Genomic DNA, 17,767 nt, shown 5'->3' with positions numbered 1-17,767 from the left:
TGCCTGTCTCCCCTCCCACGATAGTTTGATTGACAGTAGTGTTTCAACACAAACTGGACTGGCATCTTACCTTAGACCCGCCCTGAGGGACTATCATCAGTCACAGCCAGAGAAGATGTAGACAAGAATGTCTTCTCAGTGATCGAGGTGTTCTGTTGTTGGATGTAATAATGAACATAGCAGTCATCATTTGCTCCCTGCATTTTTTTTAAGGGAATGCCCCGTGATCTGCCTAAATGCATCTATCTAAGCCAGAGTCAAAATCTCATTGCTTTTCCAATCTGACTGCAAAGATCAGTTAGAACGTTTCAAACTAAACAAACTCCAGCAGTTCATTTGTTTAGTCACAATGATTTGTCAACTGTAAAGATGATTTAAAGTTTGTCTGACCCATAATTTATTATTACACGGCTAATAGGAGACAGGAGACTCCTGAGACACAAAAGCATGTCTTAGGTCTTCTCTAGACAATTGACCGTAAGAACAAACAAATATTAAATCAATTTCTGGTAATCAACTGGAAACAATTATGTTTAGTCAGAAACCTGGAACACAGACATAGATGCTATAAATATCATTCTTTCTTAGATTTTGAACATGTTCATTATTAATGAATGGATTCCAATCAGTCTTCAAACATTTCTTCATGTTTTTCTCCTTTAGCTGTGGTTAAATAGATTTAGTCTGAGAAATGGGTAACATGTGCTATTACATTATATTTTGAACAGCCACACTGTGCTGGGAAAGGATAAAAAAGGCAAGGCAATATGATGCATTCATTTTCTCTCAACAACAATTATCTTTAGTAACTAAACAGTACTTTGTATAACCTGTCAAATCTGAAGATTGATTTTTTTCAGTAATTTTAATTGTATTCTTACATAGGGTTTCATATTTCTAATATGAATTGTACCATGTGTATATTTAGTCAAAGCAGTTCACATTTCTTAGGATTTGTGACTAATGAGACCAGTTGAGAAAACTTTTTTTAAAAGTATTAAGGTTTACATGTGTGTAATTATGTATCGTTTGTTGATCCTGTTTAAATTATTACATCCTGTATTCATTTATTGGATTCATTTACAAAAACAACTGCATTTTATGTATTTTTTTTTTTTTTTTGAAAACCTTGTTATCCTATGATGAGAAATTCAAAATTATTTATTTAATTAAGTTGTAATACATTTGTTTATCATGGAGTTGCTTTATTGTAATATAAACATTATAAAAAAATATTTTGTTCCTTTCTAATTAGGGTCCCAAATACTGTTGTCCCAAAATTGATCCCAAACTCCGAAGTGAGGCAGAAGAAAAGATTTATCTTAAGAAGAAATAAAGTGTGCTGGAATGGTGTAGTGAGAGAGAGAGAGAGAGAGAGAGAGAGAGAGAGAGAGAGAGAGAGAGAGAGAGAGAGAGAGAGAGATAAGCCAAAGGCTTAACAACTACAGTGTGACATCATAGGGTCCCTCCTTCTTGTTAATAATCCAGAGTAGATGGTCATACAATCACACACCCATTTCCAAACACAGTTTCTCTCACACACAGTGTGCATTGACACCTGATCTGAGGTCACTTTAAAGGACAAGGAGAACACATATGAATCAAGAAAGAACAACTGTAGACATTTAGATAGAAGAGGTGTGAGTGGAATATATGAGCTCTGTATTGTTTTCTCTGAGAAAAAAGGACAACATGCGAGCCTTCCTCCTCCTCTTCCTCAGCGAGATCTTGCTGCTGAGACTGACCTCCGTAACCAGCATGAAAGGTACCAACACAACAAACCAATTCAATCTTAGATTCTAGATATGTTCTAGGATCATAAATATTCAATCGTGAATATTTATGTGCAAATCTGACTGCCGATATATATCACTTGACAGTTTTAGTTCTTTCTAGGTGTAGTTCCAACCCATATGCATGCAACTTATGAAAATAATTATATGCAAAAGCAAAATCCTGCATGCAGTATGCCTATTGTAATGCAATACTATTGAAGTCATTAGTCTGGTATGCTGTGGATGGTGCCGGTTAAAGGATGCTGTATATACAGATAAACATAATATTTATACCTGTTTTCTTTTTTGGGGTAGGGATAGTGAAAATATTTGCTGGAATTGTGACCATTTTGAAGAGTGCATTAAAAGAATTCATTAGTGATGTTTATGATTACGCAGTAAATAATTGGTATTATATCAACAACAATATTTCGAAAGCCTCACGGGTCATTAAAATGGATTTTTATTGGATGTCAGTAATGGGTTCTGTTGAAATTGCAAAACAAATATTGTGTGTGTGTGTGTGTGTGTGTGTTGATGACTTCATTGGCAGCAAATACAAGGTCACATCAGGAGGCAGGTCTGTTTGTGTGGGTTTATTATCTGTTTCCTGTTAAAACTCGAATCTCTGAAGTGAGTACGTTGCACGGACGTTGGTTAAATGTGGATTAATTTAGTTTATTTTAATGTTGCTTTAGTGTGCAGTATCAAAAATGACTTCAAACACTGAGTCTGTATTTAATGTGCCTGTGCCTGGATTTGTTTTGGCCACACTTCTCCTGTGTCACGTGTAAGGTGCATGTAATAGTTGACCCTAGTTGTGCAAACTGACATAAAGCCTATACAGAAAGAAGTAAGCATCAACTGCACAACTGCCACTAAGCAATGACCTCTTCATCCTGTGACACTGTCTTATTGTAACACACCTCAGCCTTGACTAATTTATCCCAGGCCACCCATCTGTTCGGCCATTGATCATCTCTAAATCCTTAGTTCTCATGGAAACCACTGTTTATCAGTTCTTCATTGTCATGTGTTGCACACACTCTCCCAGAGGAAATGTGTTTTTCTCAGAGGTTGCTGCTTCATGGCTCAGGAGATTTAAGTCGTAAATTCAGATTTCACGCATTTTAATACACATTCCTGGTTACACAGTGCATGTTTCGTTAAAGGAAAATGATTTCGTATTTTGTAACTTTCAACAAAATGTAAAATATTTTGCCACTTAAATTACTACAAGTAGGCTTTTGTGTTATTTAGGCATTGTTTTAAGTTACTATTCCCTTTCTCAAACCAACTTGAACCTCAATTTTGTCTCAGTCTCAGTTAAAAAAAATGTTCTTCTCAGATATGGATGCAGACAATGAATGCGGGATTTGCTGATGAGCCCTTGAGATGATAAGATCTTGAATTAAAATTTTTCTCCATTCTAGTATGGAAACCTACTTTCCACGATCCGTTTATTTAGAAATACATCATTTTATGGAAGTAAAATGAGTAAAAAATGCCATTTCATTTTGCTAACTTTGTTTCAGATGTTTCTTATGAAATACCTTTAATGAACATTTTTAGTTTAAGAAATTAATCGTTTCATTCAGAAAGGATGCATTAAACTTCTCAAAAGTGACAGTAAAGACATTCCAATTTCCATTAGATCATTAAAAATAAAAATAAAAACACAATCTTTTGAAATCCTATTGATAACAATATCCTGAGAAATATTTCATGATTTCCACAAAAAATATTGAGCAGAACAACTGTCAAAAAATGTGACAATGAAGATTGGAGCAATAGCAGTGTTTCAAGTAAAATATATTAAAACAGAAAACAAGTTATTTAAAATGACTTGTAATGTCTTATTGAACATATAGTCTTTTAGGAGAGTCTTAACTGCATCTCCGATAATTGTAATTTAAGGTTTTACAATGATTTAAGCTCTTACTAAAATCTCAGACTTTTGATTGCAGATCTCTTCTGAAAATCTAAAGGCGAAAAATGCGAGAAGCAGGAAATGTCATTTGTTCTCAAAGTGTCAGATTCACTGGGTGACTATGTTTAACCGTAAACAAACACGCATGCAACAAGCGTTTTCTCACGTTACATCCACACATGATTTCTGACACATCTCTGTAACACAGCAGTTTATCTTCTGATTCCTCTGGGAGTCATACAGAAACCAGCTCTGATGTAATAAATGGGCTGTTTGTGTGATCTGGAGCTCAGTGCTCAATGCCAGGGGTTTCCCTCAAGCAGAAACAGCTTTCTCTGGCATGGGACACTGTTTCATCATTCACTCTTCAGAAACGGCAAACGCACACATTTATGAGAAACAAACCACAGGGGTCTCACAAAGGGATTCTTTTACGTGTTTGTGTTTTGTTGTCATAGTTCGCAAAACTAGGTAATTATAACGGCAGAACGTGATGTTTGCTGCTGGCAAGTGCATGGGTGCATGACCAAATTACTTTCGTTTAGACTGTAGAAGTGTAGCTTTCAGAAAGGAAAATGTGACTCTGGACTGATTGTTATTCCAAATCTCTTGTAGATCAGTCACATGACTTCTAATATCCATAGCTGCAGTCATGATTCTGAGATCACTTTTCCTGTGTATTTGAATTCCAGTGCAAAGACAAAACATGCGAGTGCGTATCAGCGCTGTTGGAGACACCATTGTATTGAAGTTCATCCGGCCCCATGAGGACACCAGACTGGAGGGATATATCCTGGGCTATGGCAGCACCATGTTCTCCAAACAATTTATCCAGCTACCCGAGGATGGACAGCCCTATGAGACTGAGATAGGTGCTGTCTTTATTTCTAGCCTTCTTTCATAGAGTTGTTGTTTATTTAACAGTTTCTTCTCTGTTTTCTAGATGCTGAGCCCAAATATCTGATTGCGGTACAGTCGAAGAATCCTGAGGAACCTAAGAAAAAGTGCGCAGGTAAGCAAATGATATTAGAGCTGTGTATGTACACTGATCCCGAAAAGTCTCTGGACACACATTGAATTCAGTGTGTTACTTGCCATTTCTTTGTAATTAATTGTGAGATTTAATAGCAGTTAAAACTGTGTAATGAATTTTTCGCTGATTTCTGACTTGTGACCTCCAGGAAAAGTGGATCTAGAGAAACCGTTGAACATTGTGATTGGCTCGGTAACAGAGTCCTCAGTGCTGCTGTCCTGGGGGACACTACTGACCAGCCCCTTCATGGATACCGTTCTGGAAGACTGTTTTGATGAAGGGTATGTGCCCTAATGTGTCTATTTCTCCAAATCCATGTACTGTGTGGGTGTTAATCTGGACTGAATCAGCGTGTTGTTGACATTCTCTCAAGATGTGCGATTATTACACTGACAGAAGACACAGAGCAGGTACAGGATCATGTGTGCAGATGCTCATGTGTTCCAGAAACTACCAGACACTCTGATCACACACATTTATAGACAGAAAAACAGACTTTAATAAACTGAACAGTATTAGGAAAAGTGAAAAAGAAAAGAAAAAGGAAACAGTAAAACACAGTAATAAAATGAACAGATGTTTGGGTGGAAAAAATAATTTGGGTGTGTATGTATGCACAGACGAATACACATTTATTTTTATATCATTGTTGGGGTTTTCCACATATTGTTTCTTTTTTCTGAACTAATGATATCCTGCATGTTTATATTTTTGTTTACCTTATGAAGTAATTTTTGCTTATGGAGACTATTGGATGATCGCTGCTATGCAGCTAATTTTAGTTTTTACTGTCCTTGTGGGAACATGTGGTCCCCGCAGTGTAGGCACAATGTGACCCACACACACTGTCCTTGGACATGTTAGTGGAAAGCTTGACCTCAGCCCTCTACAAAACAACTAATTTGATCACTATGACCCATAAAAACCTTATAAATGCCAGAAGGAGAGAGAGATGCTGGAAAAATGAAAAAAAGGGTAGGCGGGGGCATCTGTACGCATAAATAATATCTGAGTTTAGCCAATTAGTGCCGTATCATGCTGATATAATACCTACAGGTGTGAGTTATTCAAACCAGATATCTATTTTTCGTGATTTGACTGCCATTCTAAATCTAGTTTATAGATTCTGGTTTGCCGTTTTGTCTCCTTTCAGACAGTTCACAGTGCGCTACAGAGAGAAGGAACCCAGAAATACTTGGAACTACCAGACCTGTCCATCCACCAGCACAGTCATTGACAACCTCAAACCAGATGCTCTGTATGAGTTTGAGGTCCGGGCAGACACCGACACAAACAGTGGAGTCTGGAGTCCGCCCGTCAACCATCACACAGCTGGTGCGTCCCACTACAAATCATTCATTTAGCAACGAGTCATAGTTAACAACTGTCTTGTTTGTTTTCTCCTATGGATGTTTAGAATGAATATCTGACACAAAACTGATATTCAACTGAATATTACTAAGTTTACAAAACTTTATTTATATTTCCCTCACAGATCAAATAATAGAGCAATTTCCGGAACCAACCCAGGCAAAGCCTAAGGTGAGTAAATAACTGAGTTTAAGAACAACACTTTTGTATTCTTGCTTGATCTTTTATTTAATTTCGATATTGCTTTCTAAACAGAAGCCAGTCTTAGAAAGCCAGCAAACATTCTTGCCACCAGTGCCAGGTAAAATACATATTTCTTCTAAATTCCTGGTAAATGAATATCAAATATTTAATGACTTTTCCAGCCACTTTCTAGTCTTAAACAACATTAACCCGACCAGAGAAGCCCCTCTATTCAAATCCCCTAGCCTTCCAAAGCCAAGCAAAACATCAGGTTAATGACATTCTCTCACCTTTCAAGCCAAGCAAAATATTACATTAGCAGAATGGAATGCAAGCATAATGCACACCACATACTGAACAGAATTCACTGCATACTGCTTACTATTTTTTTAAGTTGCATGTAAAACAGTATGCAACATTTGAAAAACTTGTGTGCTGCTTTTATTGCAACATTAGCAACATACACATTTTAGTATATAGACCTCCAGTCATCTCTTAATTAAATGTGGTTATATTGCATTCTTATTGATTTGTTGTAAAAATGTCTACTTAATAATATTAATTAAAATGTAAAAATTAAGATATGTACTGTATACATATGCAAACTTCAAAAATAGTATAAGTTTGCTAGTAGTTTGCCATTCTGAACATACTCATTGTCTCTTACTAAACTTTGAACTATTTTCTCCCATATACTTTCAAAACACTTCTTGCATATGACAAAGCCACATTTCTACCTTTCTCTAGATAGAAAACAATTAATCGTTTTTTTTACGACCGCACACATCAAACACATCTGGTTTTCTTCATAAAATAGAGAGCCTGAATCGACATTATTAACTAAAATGACAATTTTTTTTGCTAAGTTTCCAGCTTTAAATGTTTAGACCTCTTTAAACACTAAACAAAACAAGGACACCTGATTTTAATAAAATTAATTATCCATCTATGTAAAACAGACTAAACGATTCTTCTGTTTTATGTCTGTGACCTAAACTGTTTTAAATTGAACCGCTCATACTGCACATGTAGAAGGTCTCCTGTCACAGTCATTTTCAAGAGAAATTCCATATAAATGTCCTTCATGTGTATCATAATAATATTTACCATATGTGAATTTTCTGAAAGGCACACAAGCTGGAGGAACTGTTGGAGGGAAAAACATATGCTTATGAAACATTTGAAACTCATCTAATGATTAAAATCACTTTTCTTCAATACAAATTAATTCCTGGTATGGGATTTTATTCAAACCTTAAAATGTCCCATTAACTTCTGTGACACCAGAGCCAAAGTATATGTCTCATTATCAACAAACTGAAATCAATGCCTTTTTATTTCTGTTCTTTTCCAGTGTGTGCCATTTTCATTGAATGTCTGTGATAGAAAATGTCTTTTTCTACAATTTCATCAACAGGGGAAGAAAATCCCACCACAGTTCCTGACAATCCACCTACCTCAACCGAGGCCCTTCCTTCCTCTCACACATCTATCATTCTGTCCACGCCAACGACCACAAGCACAGTTCGGCCTCGAAACCCCACCAGTCATCCCAGTACAACCCAAGCAGATCTTCTCACAGAGCAACATACTAGCATAACCCCACAACAACCTACAACATCTCAGCCACAACCTTCCACAACCCAACAACAAACCAGCACAACCCAACAACCAACCACTACAATCCAACAATATACCAGCGAAATGCAAATCTCAGTCAAAGCTCAACCAAATACAGCCAAACTGCTGCTGAATACATCCCCACAACATTTAGGTGAAACATCTACCCCTAATCCACCTACAACCAAACCACCAATTCAACAAACCCAACAAAGCACCACAAGCACTGTCCAGGAACATCCTCACTCAACTAAGAAACAAGACAGTATCCCTACAAGAAAAGTTCAGCCCAGCACCAGGCTGCATCGACTGAGCACAACCAAGAATTCACGAGGCACGTCCAAACACCCAACCACTCACACTTATTTTACAGAAACCACTTCTCACTACCACTCCAGCACAATCGCACATTCTGAACAGCCAAACACCAAACCACCACCAACAACACAGGATTGGTCCACAAATAGCCATTCACTGACAAACAAAGCTTTGACTTCACCCACTACTTTAGCAAATAGTGTCTTAGTAACAGAACAACAAACAGATGTATTAGTATCGCAGCTGAAAACCGAAGTTAGCAAGCATCCAGTATTTAGCACCAATCCATCCATCCTTAAGGAATATTCTACATCCCATGTCCCCACAACTAAAAACCCACCTCTTACTGAGAACATACAGGAACTGACACCACATACTACATATCTACCCATAACCTTTTGGTATCAGCCCAGACCCAGCACCACTAACAGACCCAGCACTACTAAACAGCAAGCTAGCACTGATAAATACAACCCAAAAACAGACTCCCAAGTTGTAAATCGACAATCTACCCCTGAAGAATGGTTGCCAGGTACCCCAAAAAACCTACTAAACCTTACCCCTGAAACAGCTTTCACCAAATCCGATGCCATTCAAAACTCACCGGTGGCGGAGAGGGTAACAGTGGGGACACGTCATCCAAGTCGACCAGCGGGTAACTTCTCCCCTAGTCATACAGTATGATTTAGAAACAGGCTAGTTTCTAAACTAAAAAAAAAAAAAAAAAACCCGGTTTAAAAGTTCTTTAATGTTTTTCATTCATTGTTATGCCATTTTTTTAATAACTGGTGCCAGATATTCCTTTAACAGTCATGGATAATCTAGACAGCCTAAAAGGTATTGGGCAGGGATCTTCTGAGAACATTATCATTACAATATCTTCTGCCTCTGTATGTCAGCTATTTCCCAGCCAAAGGAGCTACTGTCACAGCCAACACTTACAAATGAGGTGGCCAGTAGGAATGAGGGTAATGATATCAGCTCCATTTTATTTTTTCTCCTAAATGTGCTGTTTGTCCCCTGTCCGCATATTAACCACATAAATCTTCATTGCACACAGTGGCGTCGTGATTATGACCACCAAACATCACCACCACTTCCAAACGTCATCCTGCTGGGCAATGCCATTATCACTTGACTAGCACTGAAACAGCCCCCAATTGTCTTTAAACCATCACCAAGAGCACCAGCTCTCACATTGTCATTCATTCACCTCAAGTGTCTGACTTCTTCATCCACTCTTAATGTTCAACACTTGCACTGTCATAATGCTACTCACACCATTTCCACCATCTTCTCTTCTAGATCTGTTGGCTCCTGTTTCTGGATAGCTGGTGCTCTTTTGAGAGCTTCCCAGACTCATCCCCATCCAGTCAGCCAACAGATCTGTTGCCATAATCTTTAATCATTGTCTCCTTCCCATTGCTGACTGTGTTTGTGTTTATCTAGGCAGAGGTATGTTCCGCAACTCTTCTTCTGTGTCCAACCTCTCGGCACGAAATGCTACACATAGATCAAGGTCTCACAGTCGTGTCCCTCCAGTTCCCCATACAAAGTTTTCCAGGACACAATCTGTGTATCATAACTCAACTGGCAACAGTAATAAGGGTAACATTTTTTGAGGTCTTCACACTGACACAGACATCATTTTTCTGCTTTTTTTCAGCCTACCTTTCATGCTTCCAGTAATGTATCCAACCGCCCTTACTTTCATTTATTCATTCAATCTGTCTGTCTAACTGTTTTATTACACTTTTTAAATGTTATGTAGTGTGCAAATTCATAAATGTGTAGCACTGGGGCTGTTTCACACCGCATGAATGAAGCTTGTAAGTTCAGCTGTAGTGAACACTGTAATGTTGCAAAAAAAATAAATATATATATATATATATATATATATATATATATATATAATATATTTTTAGATTACTGCACTGTGTATATATTTTAATTTGGGGCATTTAAGTAATAAATCCATATTTATCCATTCATTTGTTTCTATATTATTTTGATTCTGATATTTTTGCTTCATAAATCAGTACATTGCAAAACAAATGCTTATGTACAGAAATTATTTAACATTCTCAGTTAACCTGGCATTCTTAGACATGGCAAAAATGTAATTATGCTCCCTATGTATAAACTTTACTGAGTATGTTTGTTTGTTATGAGTGCATAGGCTTATGTACAGTATATATTGTATATGGACATTCTTCTTTGCACATGGTTTCTCAGGTGGGTTTTAAATTAATTTATTTAAAGGACTCTTCGGACCTGTTGACAAGATTCACGTGTTATCTGCAGGGAAAAGACAAACACACAATCTACCTCTTTCTGCCAAAAGTCTGTTTCTCATCTTATCCTCTTCACGCTTTCATTTAATTCTGCACAACAGCTGATGACTCCTGTGACACCTCATATTACTGCTCAAACTATACAGTTCAAGTTTTTTTTTTGTCATATAAGTCCTCTTTTTCACATCTAATCTCTTACTCTAATATCTATCAAATATGGTCCATTTCAAACATTATTGTATTTATATTTTTGTTTATGATGTGCTTTTTTTGTCATGTCCCTTCAGTGTTAACATTTAATGACAGAATTATTTTTTTTCTATCATCACAGCGCGCGGTGGTAATCAACATCGACTTTTGGGGTCCAAATTTCCAAAAAGAACCAGAGAGCAAATTGGTAAACCCCTTTATGGATCTTTAATGCATCTTACAGGTTATCTTAATTTTATCTCATATGACGGTTGCAATATCATATTTCCCTTACAATCAATGTGATGTTACTGTAGTTGTATAGCCTGGTGTTGTGCTCTTTAGTTTATCGAGTGATTTTGTGCTCCCTGTCCCAGAAATCTGTGAATCCAATTGTGCATACTGTTTGTTTGGATTCAGTTTTAACATGAGGTCTGAGATAGATATGCCTGTTTGGTAGAAAACATCTCCTGTCTAAAGAACGATTCCCTTGCAGCTGGATTTCATGACCATTCTAGGCCAAATAAAAATATTTATGTGCTGTTCATGTCATGATGGATTTTCAGAGCTTAGGATTCTTTGGAAAAGCATGACAGATCAGCCATTGATGAGAACCCAGGACCCTCTCTCACTTTCTCCATCAGCCTCTCCCAACTAAAAACAACATTGAAACTGAATAATAGAGAATCAAGCCACTCTGTCCTTACCCAATTTCTCATCCCGTCCATCTAATCCGACTCATATTAGAAAGTCTGATTGAACACATTTGGCAGACATATGATTGCTTGAGGAAAATGTGAAACTGATCTTCATATAATTTTTCTTAAAAACCTTCTATTCATACTAACTTAGGTAACTGAAAACGATCTGGAATTTTTTACGAATCGCATATTGGAATAATAGACCATTAGAAAGATGGCTGTTGGAAATAATTACGTTTGGAAATTGATTCATTGACAGGCTTTGGTCAATATTATCCCACACTTCTATTTTGAGTGAATATCCAGAATTATAGATGTTTAGTTCTGAACTCCATCATAGCATTGGTCCCTCAGAGCTGTTCTTGGAGAAGCCGCAGTCCTAAGAGTCTGGACAGCATTAAAAGATCCCATTTGGCTCCCACAATACTCTGACTGTGCGGAAATTAACCTGATGTCATGCATTATTTTTTTTTTAATTCCAACCATGTGAATGTTATGCAAAACAAACTTTACCTTCACTTCTAAATTATAGTCAGTGTGCAGTGTTTTTTTTAAATAATAATGTGAAATAGCTGTTTCTTTATGCTGATCAGATTTTTAATAGTGAAAACAAAATAAAAAGAAAAAAAGTCTTACTTTGAACTTTTTAGCAGTCCATAGTAACTCCAGCTGTGTTTCTATTCAGATTAATTTTAGCTACAGCCTAATTTAATTTTTTTTATGTTTTTATTTTTATTTTATTTTATTATTATTATTATTATTATGGTCAAACTTTTCAGTGACTTGATTAACCACAAACAACTAGCCTGTATCTCCTACTAATCTGCCGCCTTCTTTTATAGAGAACAGAAAGACGAACCAGGCCTCAGAGACTCTAAAAAATGGTGAGGACCCTGACAGTCCATGTGGTGACAGTCTTGTTGGACATGCATGTGTTTCTTGCCAATTAATGAAACATTTTCCATGTTAACTTTTAGGAAACATTATTAATCTTAAGCAGAAGGACCCAGTACCAGATTTCAAACCTCTAGCTCCACCCACTACTGAAAGACCAGCCAAACAACGGCCATTGTCGACAACAACACCACATTCTGTTTTTGAGGGTATGCTCTAATGCGAGTTATTTCATTTGCACAAGAACTATGATGAATACAACACAAGAGTGTTTCTGTGCATATTTCTTCTAAAGTTCTGGAAACATGCTAGACAATCTGTTGAGAATGAGAGAATTGGTGTCTCTAGCAATTAAAAAAAGAGTAGTTGAAGTCTTGAATTTCTGGTGTTGTGGCATTTAATCTTTGCCTTTGAATCATAGGGAGTCGTTTTGACACCAGTGACAACTCCTCTGTATTCAGATCGCATCCCCTCTCTGAGGTGGATGCCACGGGGAAGAAACGATTCATTGGTAAGAATATGTGCTAAAAGCATTAATATTTTGGATGTACAGCACTGTCAGACAGAACTATGTCTGATCTGTGGTGGATCTCTGATTGGCTGTCTTCTATTTTCAGCACCTCACGTGATCTACAGAACCGACAAACGTCCGGAGGAGCCGTGCTCTGTCACTAGCTCTCTCAGCGCCTTTCCTGATGAGGAGATCGGATACTTGAATGTCACTGGCCCACCCAAGACCCCTCCAACCAACCTTACTGTGGTCACAGTGGAAGGATGCCCCTCCTTTATCATCCTTGACTGGGACAAATCAGACAATGAGACCACAGGTAGACAGAGCATTTGTTTACTGTCTTTGCTGCCTAAAACTAGTCACAGTACTGAAGGAGGTGATGGACAGCTTGAGAAATGAATGGGAAAATTTGCCATGCCCAATATGGCAGCTGTTGGAAAGAAAGAGCCAACTGCCTTTTTGATGGATGTGAAGTCTGTTTTTTACCTCTGGAATGTGCATTAGCTGGGCAAGCCTGAAAGATATTGGGTTTTAGCATTGGTTTGAGCTTAAGAAGCTAAATTTATGATACCATTGTTGTCAGACTTTATTGCTAATTTGAAATATGACTTTGAAAAGTTCTTCTGACAAATCTTAACAGATTTTTCATCCTTCTCCATTCCAGCTGATAGAAGTTATGCTTTATGTCAATTACCTGCATAGAAAATAGCAGCCAAGAAAGATGGCCGCCAAGTGAACTGGCTTGCCTTGAGAGAACTTTGGTTATTCTTACTTTAGTTGGGTTTAACAAGATATACGATATAAATTAATGAAAATGGCCATTATTTGCTCATTCCAAAATTAGGTCATCACAAACCTGTATTACTTTCTTCCATGCAATAAAGGAGATTTTATGAAAAATCTAAAGAAGAAAAAAAGAAGAAACGAAGAAAATAAAGAAGAAAAGTTTGATATTTTAATGTTTTTGAAAGAAGCCTCTTAATTTTAAATAATTAGAAAAGTAAAAAATAAAACTACCCAAAACTTTTGAACAGTAGTGTTTTTATTCATTTATTTACTTACTTGCTGACAGTATTTACTTACTTATCCCCAAAATCGTATTGAAAACACCAGTAATAGTCCATTGAATAGAATAAAGCACCTCACACATTCTCGGAATCTCCTTTGAAATTCTAAACAACAATAAATTTTAAACAACAAATTCATGTTTCTGTTGTATCGATAGAATATGAGGTAATTTCCTCCACCAAGGGTCCGCATGGAAAAGAAGTGTCTGTCCAGACAACAAATCAAACACATACAGCTGTGGAGAACCTGAAACCAGAGAGCAGGTACGAGAAAATGTCATTGACTTCAATAGTTATTAAATTAAGCTAATAGCTACACACTAACTCATGTCCCTGCCCTTGCAGACAACTTATTAAACATAGCATATTGTTTAGTGCTGTTATGAAGCTGTTTTCACTGTGGGGCTGTAAAGTTCCAAGAAAGTTTGTTACAAGAAAATACATCTGATTAGTAATGTTTGGTTGTCTGATCAACATAACACTGTTTAGAATTATCATCTCTATTTTGTCTTGTAGTTATGAGTTCAAAGTTACACCCAAGAATGAATTGGGTTCTGGCCCAGCCAGTGAACCGGTCATCTTCAGTACTGAGTCAGGTAAGCGGAAAAGAAAAGCTAAATGGATTCATTATGAATACATTGTGATGTTCAGAACATGTGTAAGAGTCACAGCTAAAAGTCCCAGATCTGAAACCACAATCTGGTATGAGCGAGGTCATTGTGAAATCATTTGGCTCATGCAGTGAATCTGAGCTCTGTTTGTTCCAGAAGTGTCTCTGGGCCAATTGTATCAACAAGAGAAAGCTTTAATGGTTTTTACTTTTGGTTTTGCACTTATGTATAAAATCATCTTAAGCCATACAAGAGCCTTGTGTGAAAAACAGACCCAAGCATAAATCAGTCTCCACTTAAATCTCATTCATGCTTCAAAACATTCCAAAGCATTGTGATTAGTCACAAGCTGCGTGAAAACCAATTATGTTTGGCATCACTGAACAATTGAAAGAAACTGGCACTCATATGATAGCAGAGTCCTGCAGGCCAAGGTAACTTAAGAATGAGACATCAAGCTCAGGTGTGTGTGTAACTGGCAATGAACGTTTACTGTAATGTATATGTATAATTAGCATATAAACATAACTGTCAGCAGTGAGAGTAATGTGGCTATTGTTCAACTAATAGTTCCAACGTGTTCACTCTTCTGGGTCCATTGCACCCGTTTACCGTAGGTAAAGGGGCCCTGATAGACTGCCAGAAAATAATAATAACCATGAGGATATCTGACACAAGCTCTGGAAAAATGTACATCATGATAGTGAGGACAACTCAAGGGAATTTCTTGGGGCTTTGGATTTTTAATCACTTAAATCGAAAACCATGCTGTTTTATTATATTCAGGCATTGAGTGTTATAATAATTACCTGAATGGCATATTGTCTGGCTTGTGTTTACCTTTGACAGCTATGTTTGGATCAGCCTAATTTATGTATGTATAGTTTCATAGCAGGTATGGTAAAATGGTTTATTTCATTAACGTTTAGACATTTGCATATACACTATGTTCAAAAGTTTGGGGTGAGTAAGATTTTTGATATTTAAAGAGATTAATACTTTCATGTATCATTGATGCATTAAAGCTTTTTTTTCCTATTTATCAAGGAATCCTGAAAAAATGCTTCACAGTTTCCACAAATATATTAAGGAGTAAACTGTTTTCTTTTCTTTTTTTTACTGTTGTTTTTACTGTTTTTGATGGAAGAATAAAAATCCAGCCTTGGTGAGCGTAAGACACTTCTTTTAAAAACAGAAACAAAATCTTACTGGCCCCAAAATGTCACATCAACAGTGCATTAAGTTGCAGTGACATCATGTTCTTCTGCATTTCAGCTGATCCTCGTGTGAGTGAGGTCCAAACCGGTAAGAGCGCCAGTCACCTCAAGCATGCAATATATAAAGCAGAAAGACACAATATGCCTATACCAACTGTACATGTGGGTCTAATAATTTATATTGGCTCTCATAGGTAAAACTGCCATCTGGTCATCGTTTCCATTTAAGTCTGACTCGTACTCCGAGTGCAATGGGCAGCAGTTCATAAAGCGGACCTGGTACCGCAAGTTTGTGGGTATCCAGTTGTGCAACTCTCTTAGATACAAGATCTACCTGAGCGACTCTCTCAAAGGTCCGTATTAACCATTTACCAACTCGACTGATATTTCCGCCATTTAATCTCTGAGTTACTTCTTATTATACTTTTCTATCTCCAGGGAAGTTCTACAGCATAGGAGATCAGACTGGGTATGGAGAGGATCACTGCCAGTTTGTTGACTCATTCCTGGACGGACGAACTGGTGGTCCTCTTTCACCAAATCAGTTACCACCCAGAAAAGGTTTCTAACAAAAACAGGTTTTATTGACCAAAAACGAGTCTAACACTAGTATGCAAGATGTAACAATTTCTTCTCCTGTCTGATCAAGGCTACTACCGGGCCATGCGTCAAGAGCCTGTCAAGTTTGGGGACATCGGAGGAAATTCCATGATCAACTACGTGGCCTGGTATGAGTGTGGGATACCCATTCCTGGGAAGTGGTAGGACCCTGAGGAGCAGATGGAAGATGTGATGGATAAGCGACATCCGCTGTCTTTTTATGGGATGTTTGTGTAGAGAGAATGATTTCTTGGAAGTATGTATATGTATTTTCAGGTATCGGGCACATATAGAATTATTATATATATATAAGTAGTGCAGCAAACGTACAGAGAGCTGAATGAATGTTCTTGTTGCAATTAAGAAGATTAAATCTAGAGAATATTTAGGGAAGCAGGCTCCCTTAAAAGCAAATGAATGTGTATATTATTTATCAAAGTGTTAAATATGCCACTGAAACTAAAGTGAACACGGCCAACTTAAAGGAATGTTCCTGGTTCGAAACGAGGCATGCCAGCATCTATAACATTGTCATCACAGAAAAAAAATATTTTTACTAACACAAATTATATTTGTATTATAGAAATATAATTTATGTAATGTATAATTATAAAAATATAATTACATTTTTTTAATGTTCTATACATTTTTTTAAACACTTTTGGTGGGATGATGATCTTTTGATTATGCACTACCCATTTAATTCCTAAAGGTGGATTTTTCTGCCAACAGTCCTTTTTTGGACCTTGCCAGTATTGTGCAAAAGTTACCAGGTTACTGGCTTTATATGGTCATTGTGGTTGAGAAATTGGACAGTCTACAGTAAGTACACAAGTCTCATGTGAATATCCTAATTAAATATGTTGGCTTCATGGAATACTGTGTATTTTAAAGTTTATTCAGGTGCGCTGCTTTGCCCCATAGACTTTCATTGGAGGTGCTTTATTTTTTTTTCCAAATAGAGTTGAATTTATGTTTCTGTTATCGTCATTATGTCACAGATGCTGTTAACAACATGCTGAGTGCACTAAGCCTGAAACATTCCTTTAACAGCTCAAGCGCAATGCTAAACAAGGAATTCAAAGTCTATAAACGATTGTTCAAGACATGCAGCTTTTCAAATAATTAATTATTACATGTATGAATGTCAGAAATGTAAGATCTTTTTAACAAGAAAGTCTATTGTTTTGTACATAAGTTCAGTGACTCATGATTTCCAATGAAAGCTTTTAAATGCCAGAATTTATGTAACATGTTTTTACATCGAAACTTTGTTATATTTTATAAGGTTTATAATGAATCTGCTTTACCAGTAAAAGCACAAGCAGTTTTTATGATCTCTTTTTTTAGTTGGTGGCTACAGTTTAAAATTGTTTCTGAATCTGACACAAAGTTTGTGTGTTGTTTTTTTATGCAATCCTGATCCGTTACAGAAAAATCTAAATCAGAGATA

General features: G+C 36.9%; 1 protein-coding gene across 3 annotated transcripts; it reads left to right on the top strand.

The window, feature by feature from the left end:
- Positions 1-1,503: 1,503 nt before the first annotated feature.
- On the top strand, positions 1,504-17,644 carry LOC113108116 (target of Nesh-SH3-like). 3 transcript variants are annotated; one of them, XM_026270940.1, is made up of 21 exons: positions 1,504-1,765; positions 4,398-4,577; positions 4,649-4,717; positions 4,887-5,019; positions 5,892-6,073; positions 6,234-6,280; positions 6,365-6,410; positions 7,710-8,885; positions 9,130-9,198; positions 9,680-9,838; positions 10,856-10,921; positions 12,257-12,298; positions 12,392-12,517; positions 12,730-12,819; positions 12,926-13,135; positions 14,045-14,150; positions 14,403-14,482; positions 15,773-15,802; positions 15,909-16,067; positions 16,153-16,275; positions 16,364-17,644. In XM_026270940.1, exons 1-21 carry the CDS (start codon positions 1,654-1,656, stop codon positions 16,477-16,479), a joined length of 3,321 nt encoding a protein of 1,106 aa, XP_026126725.1. In that variant the 5' UTR covers positions 1,504-1,653; the 3' UTR covers positions 16,480-17,644. The 3 variants fall into 3 exon arrangements, with proteins under 3 accessions (XP_026126725.1, XP_026126726.1, XP_026126727.1); XM_026270941.1 differs by lacking the exon at positions 9,680-9,838; XM_026270942.1 differs by lacking the exon at positions 9,130-9,198 and having other exon boundaries at positions 1,505-1,765; positions 7,710-8,246.
- The last annotated feature ends 123 nt before the right edge of the window (positions 17,645-17,767 follow it).

Source organism: Carassius auratus, chromosome 9 (assembly GCF_003368295.1).
Source record: "Carassius auratus strain Wakin chromosome 9, ASM336829v1, whole genome shotgun sequence".
Classification (NCBI taxonomy): Eukaryota; Metazoa; Chordata; class Actinopteri; order Cypriniformes; family Cyprinidae; genus Carassius; species Carassius auratus.
This window is presented reverse-complemented; position numbering and strand designations above follow the sequence as displayed.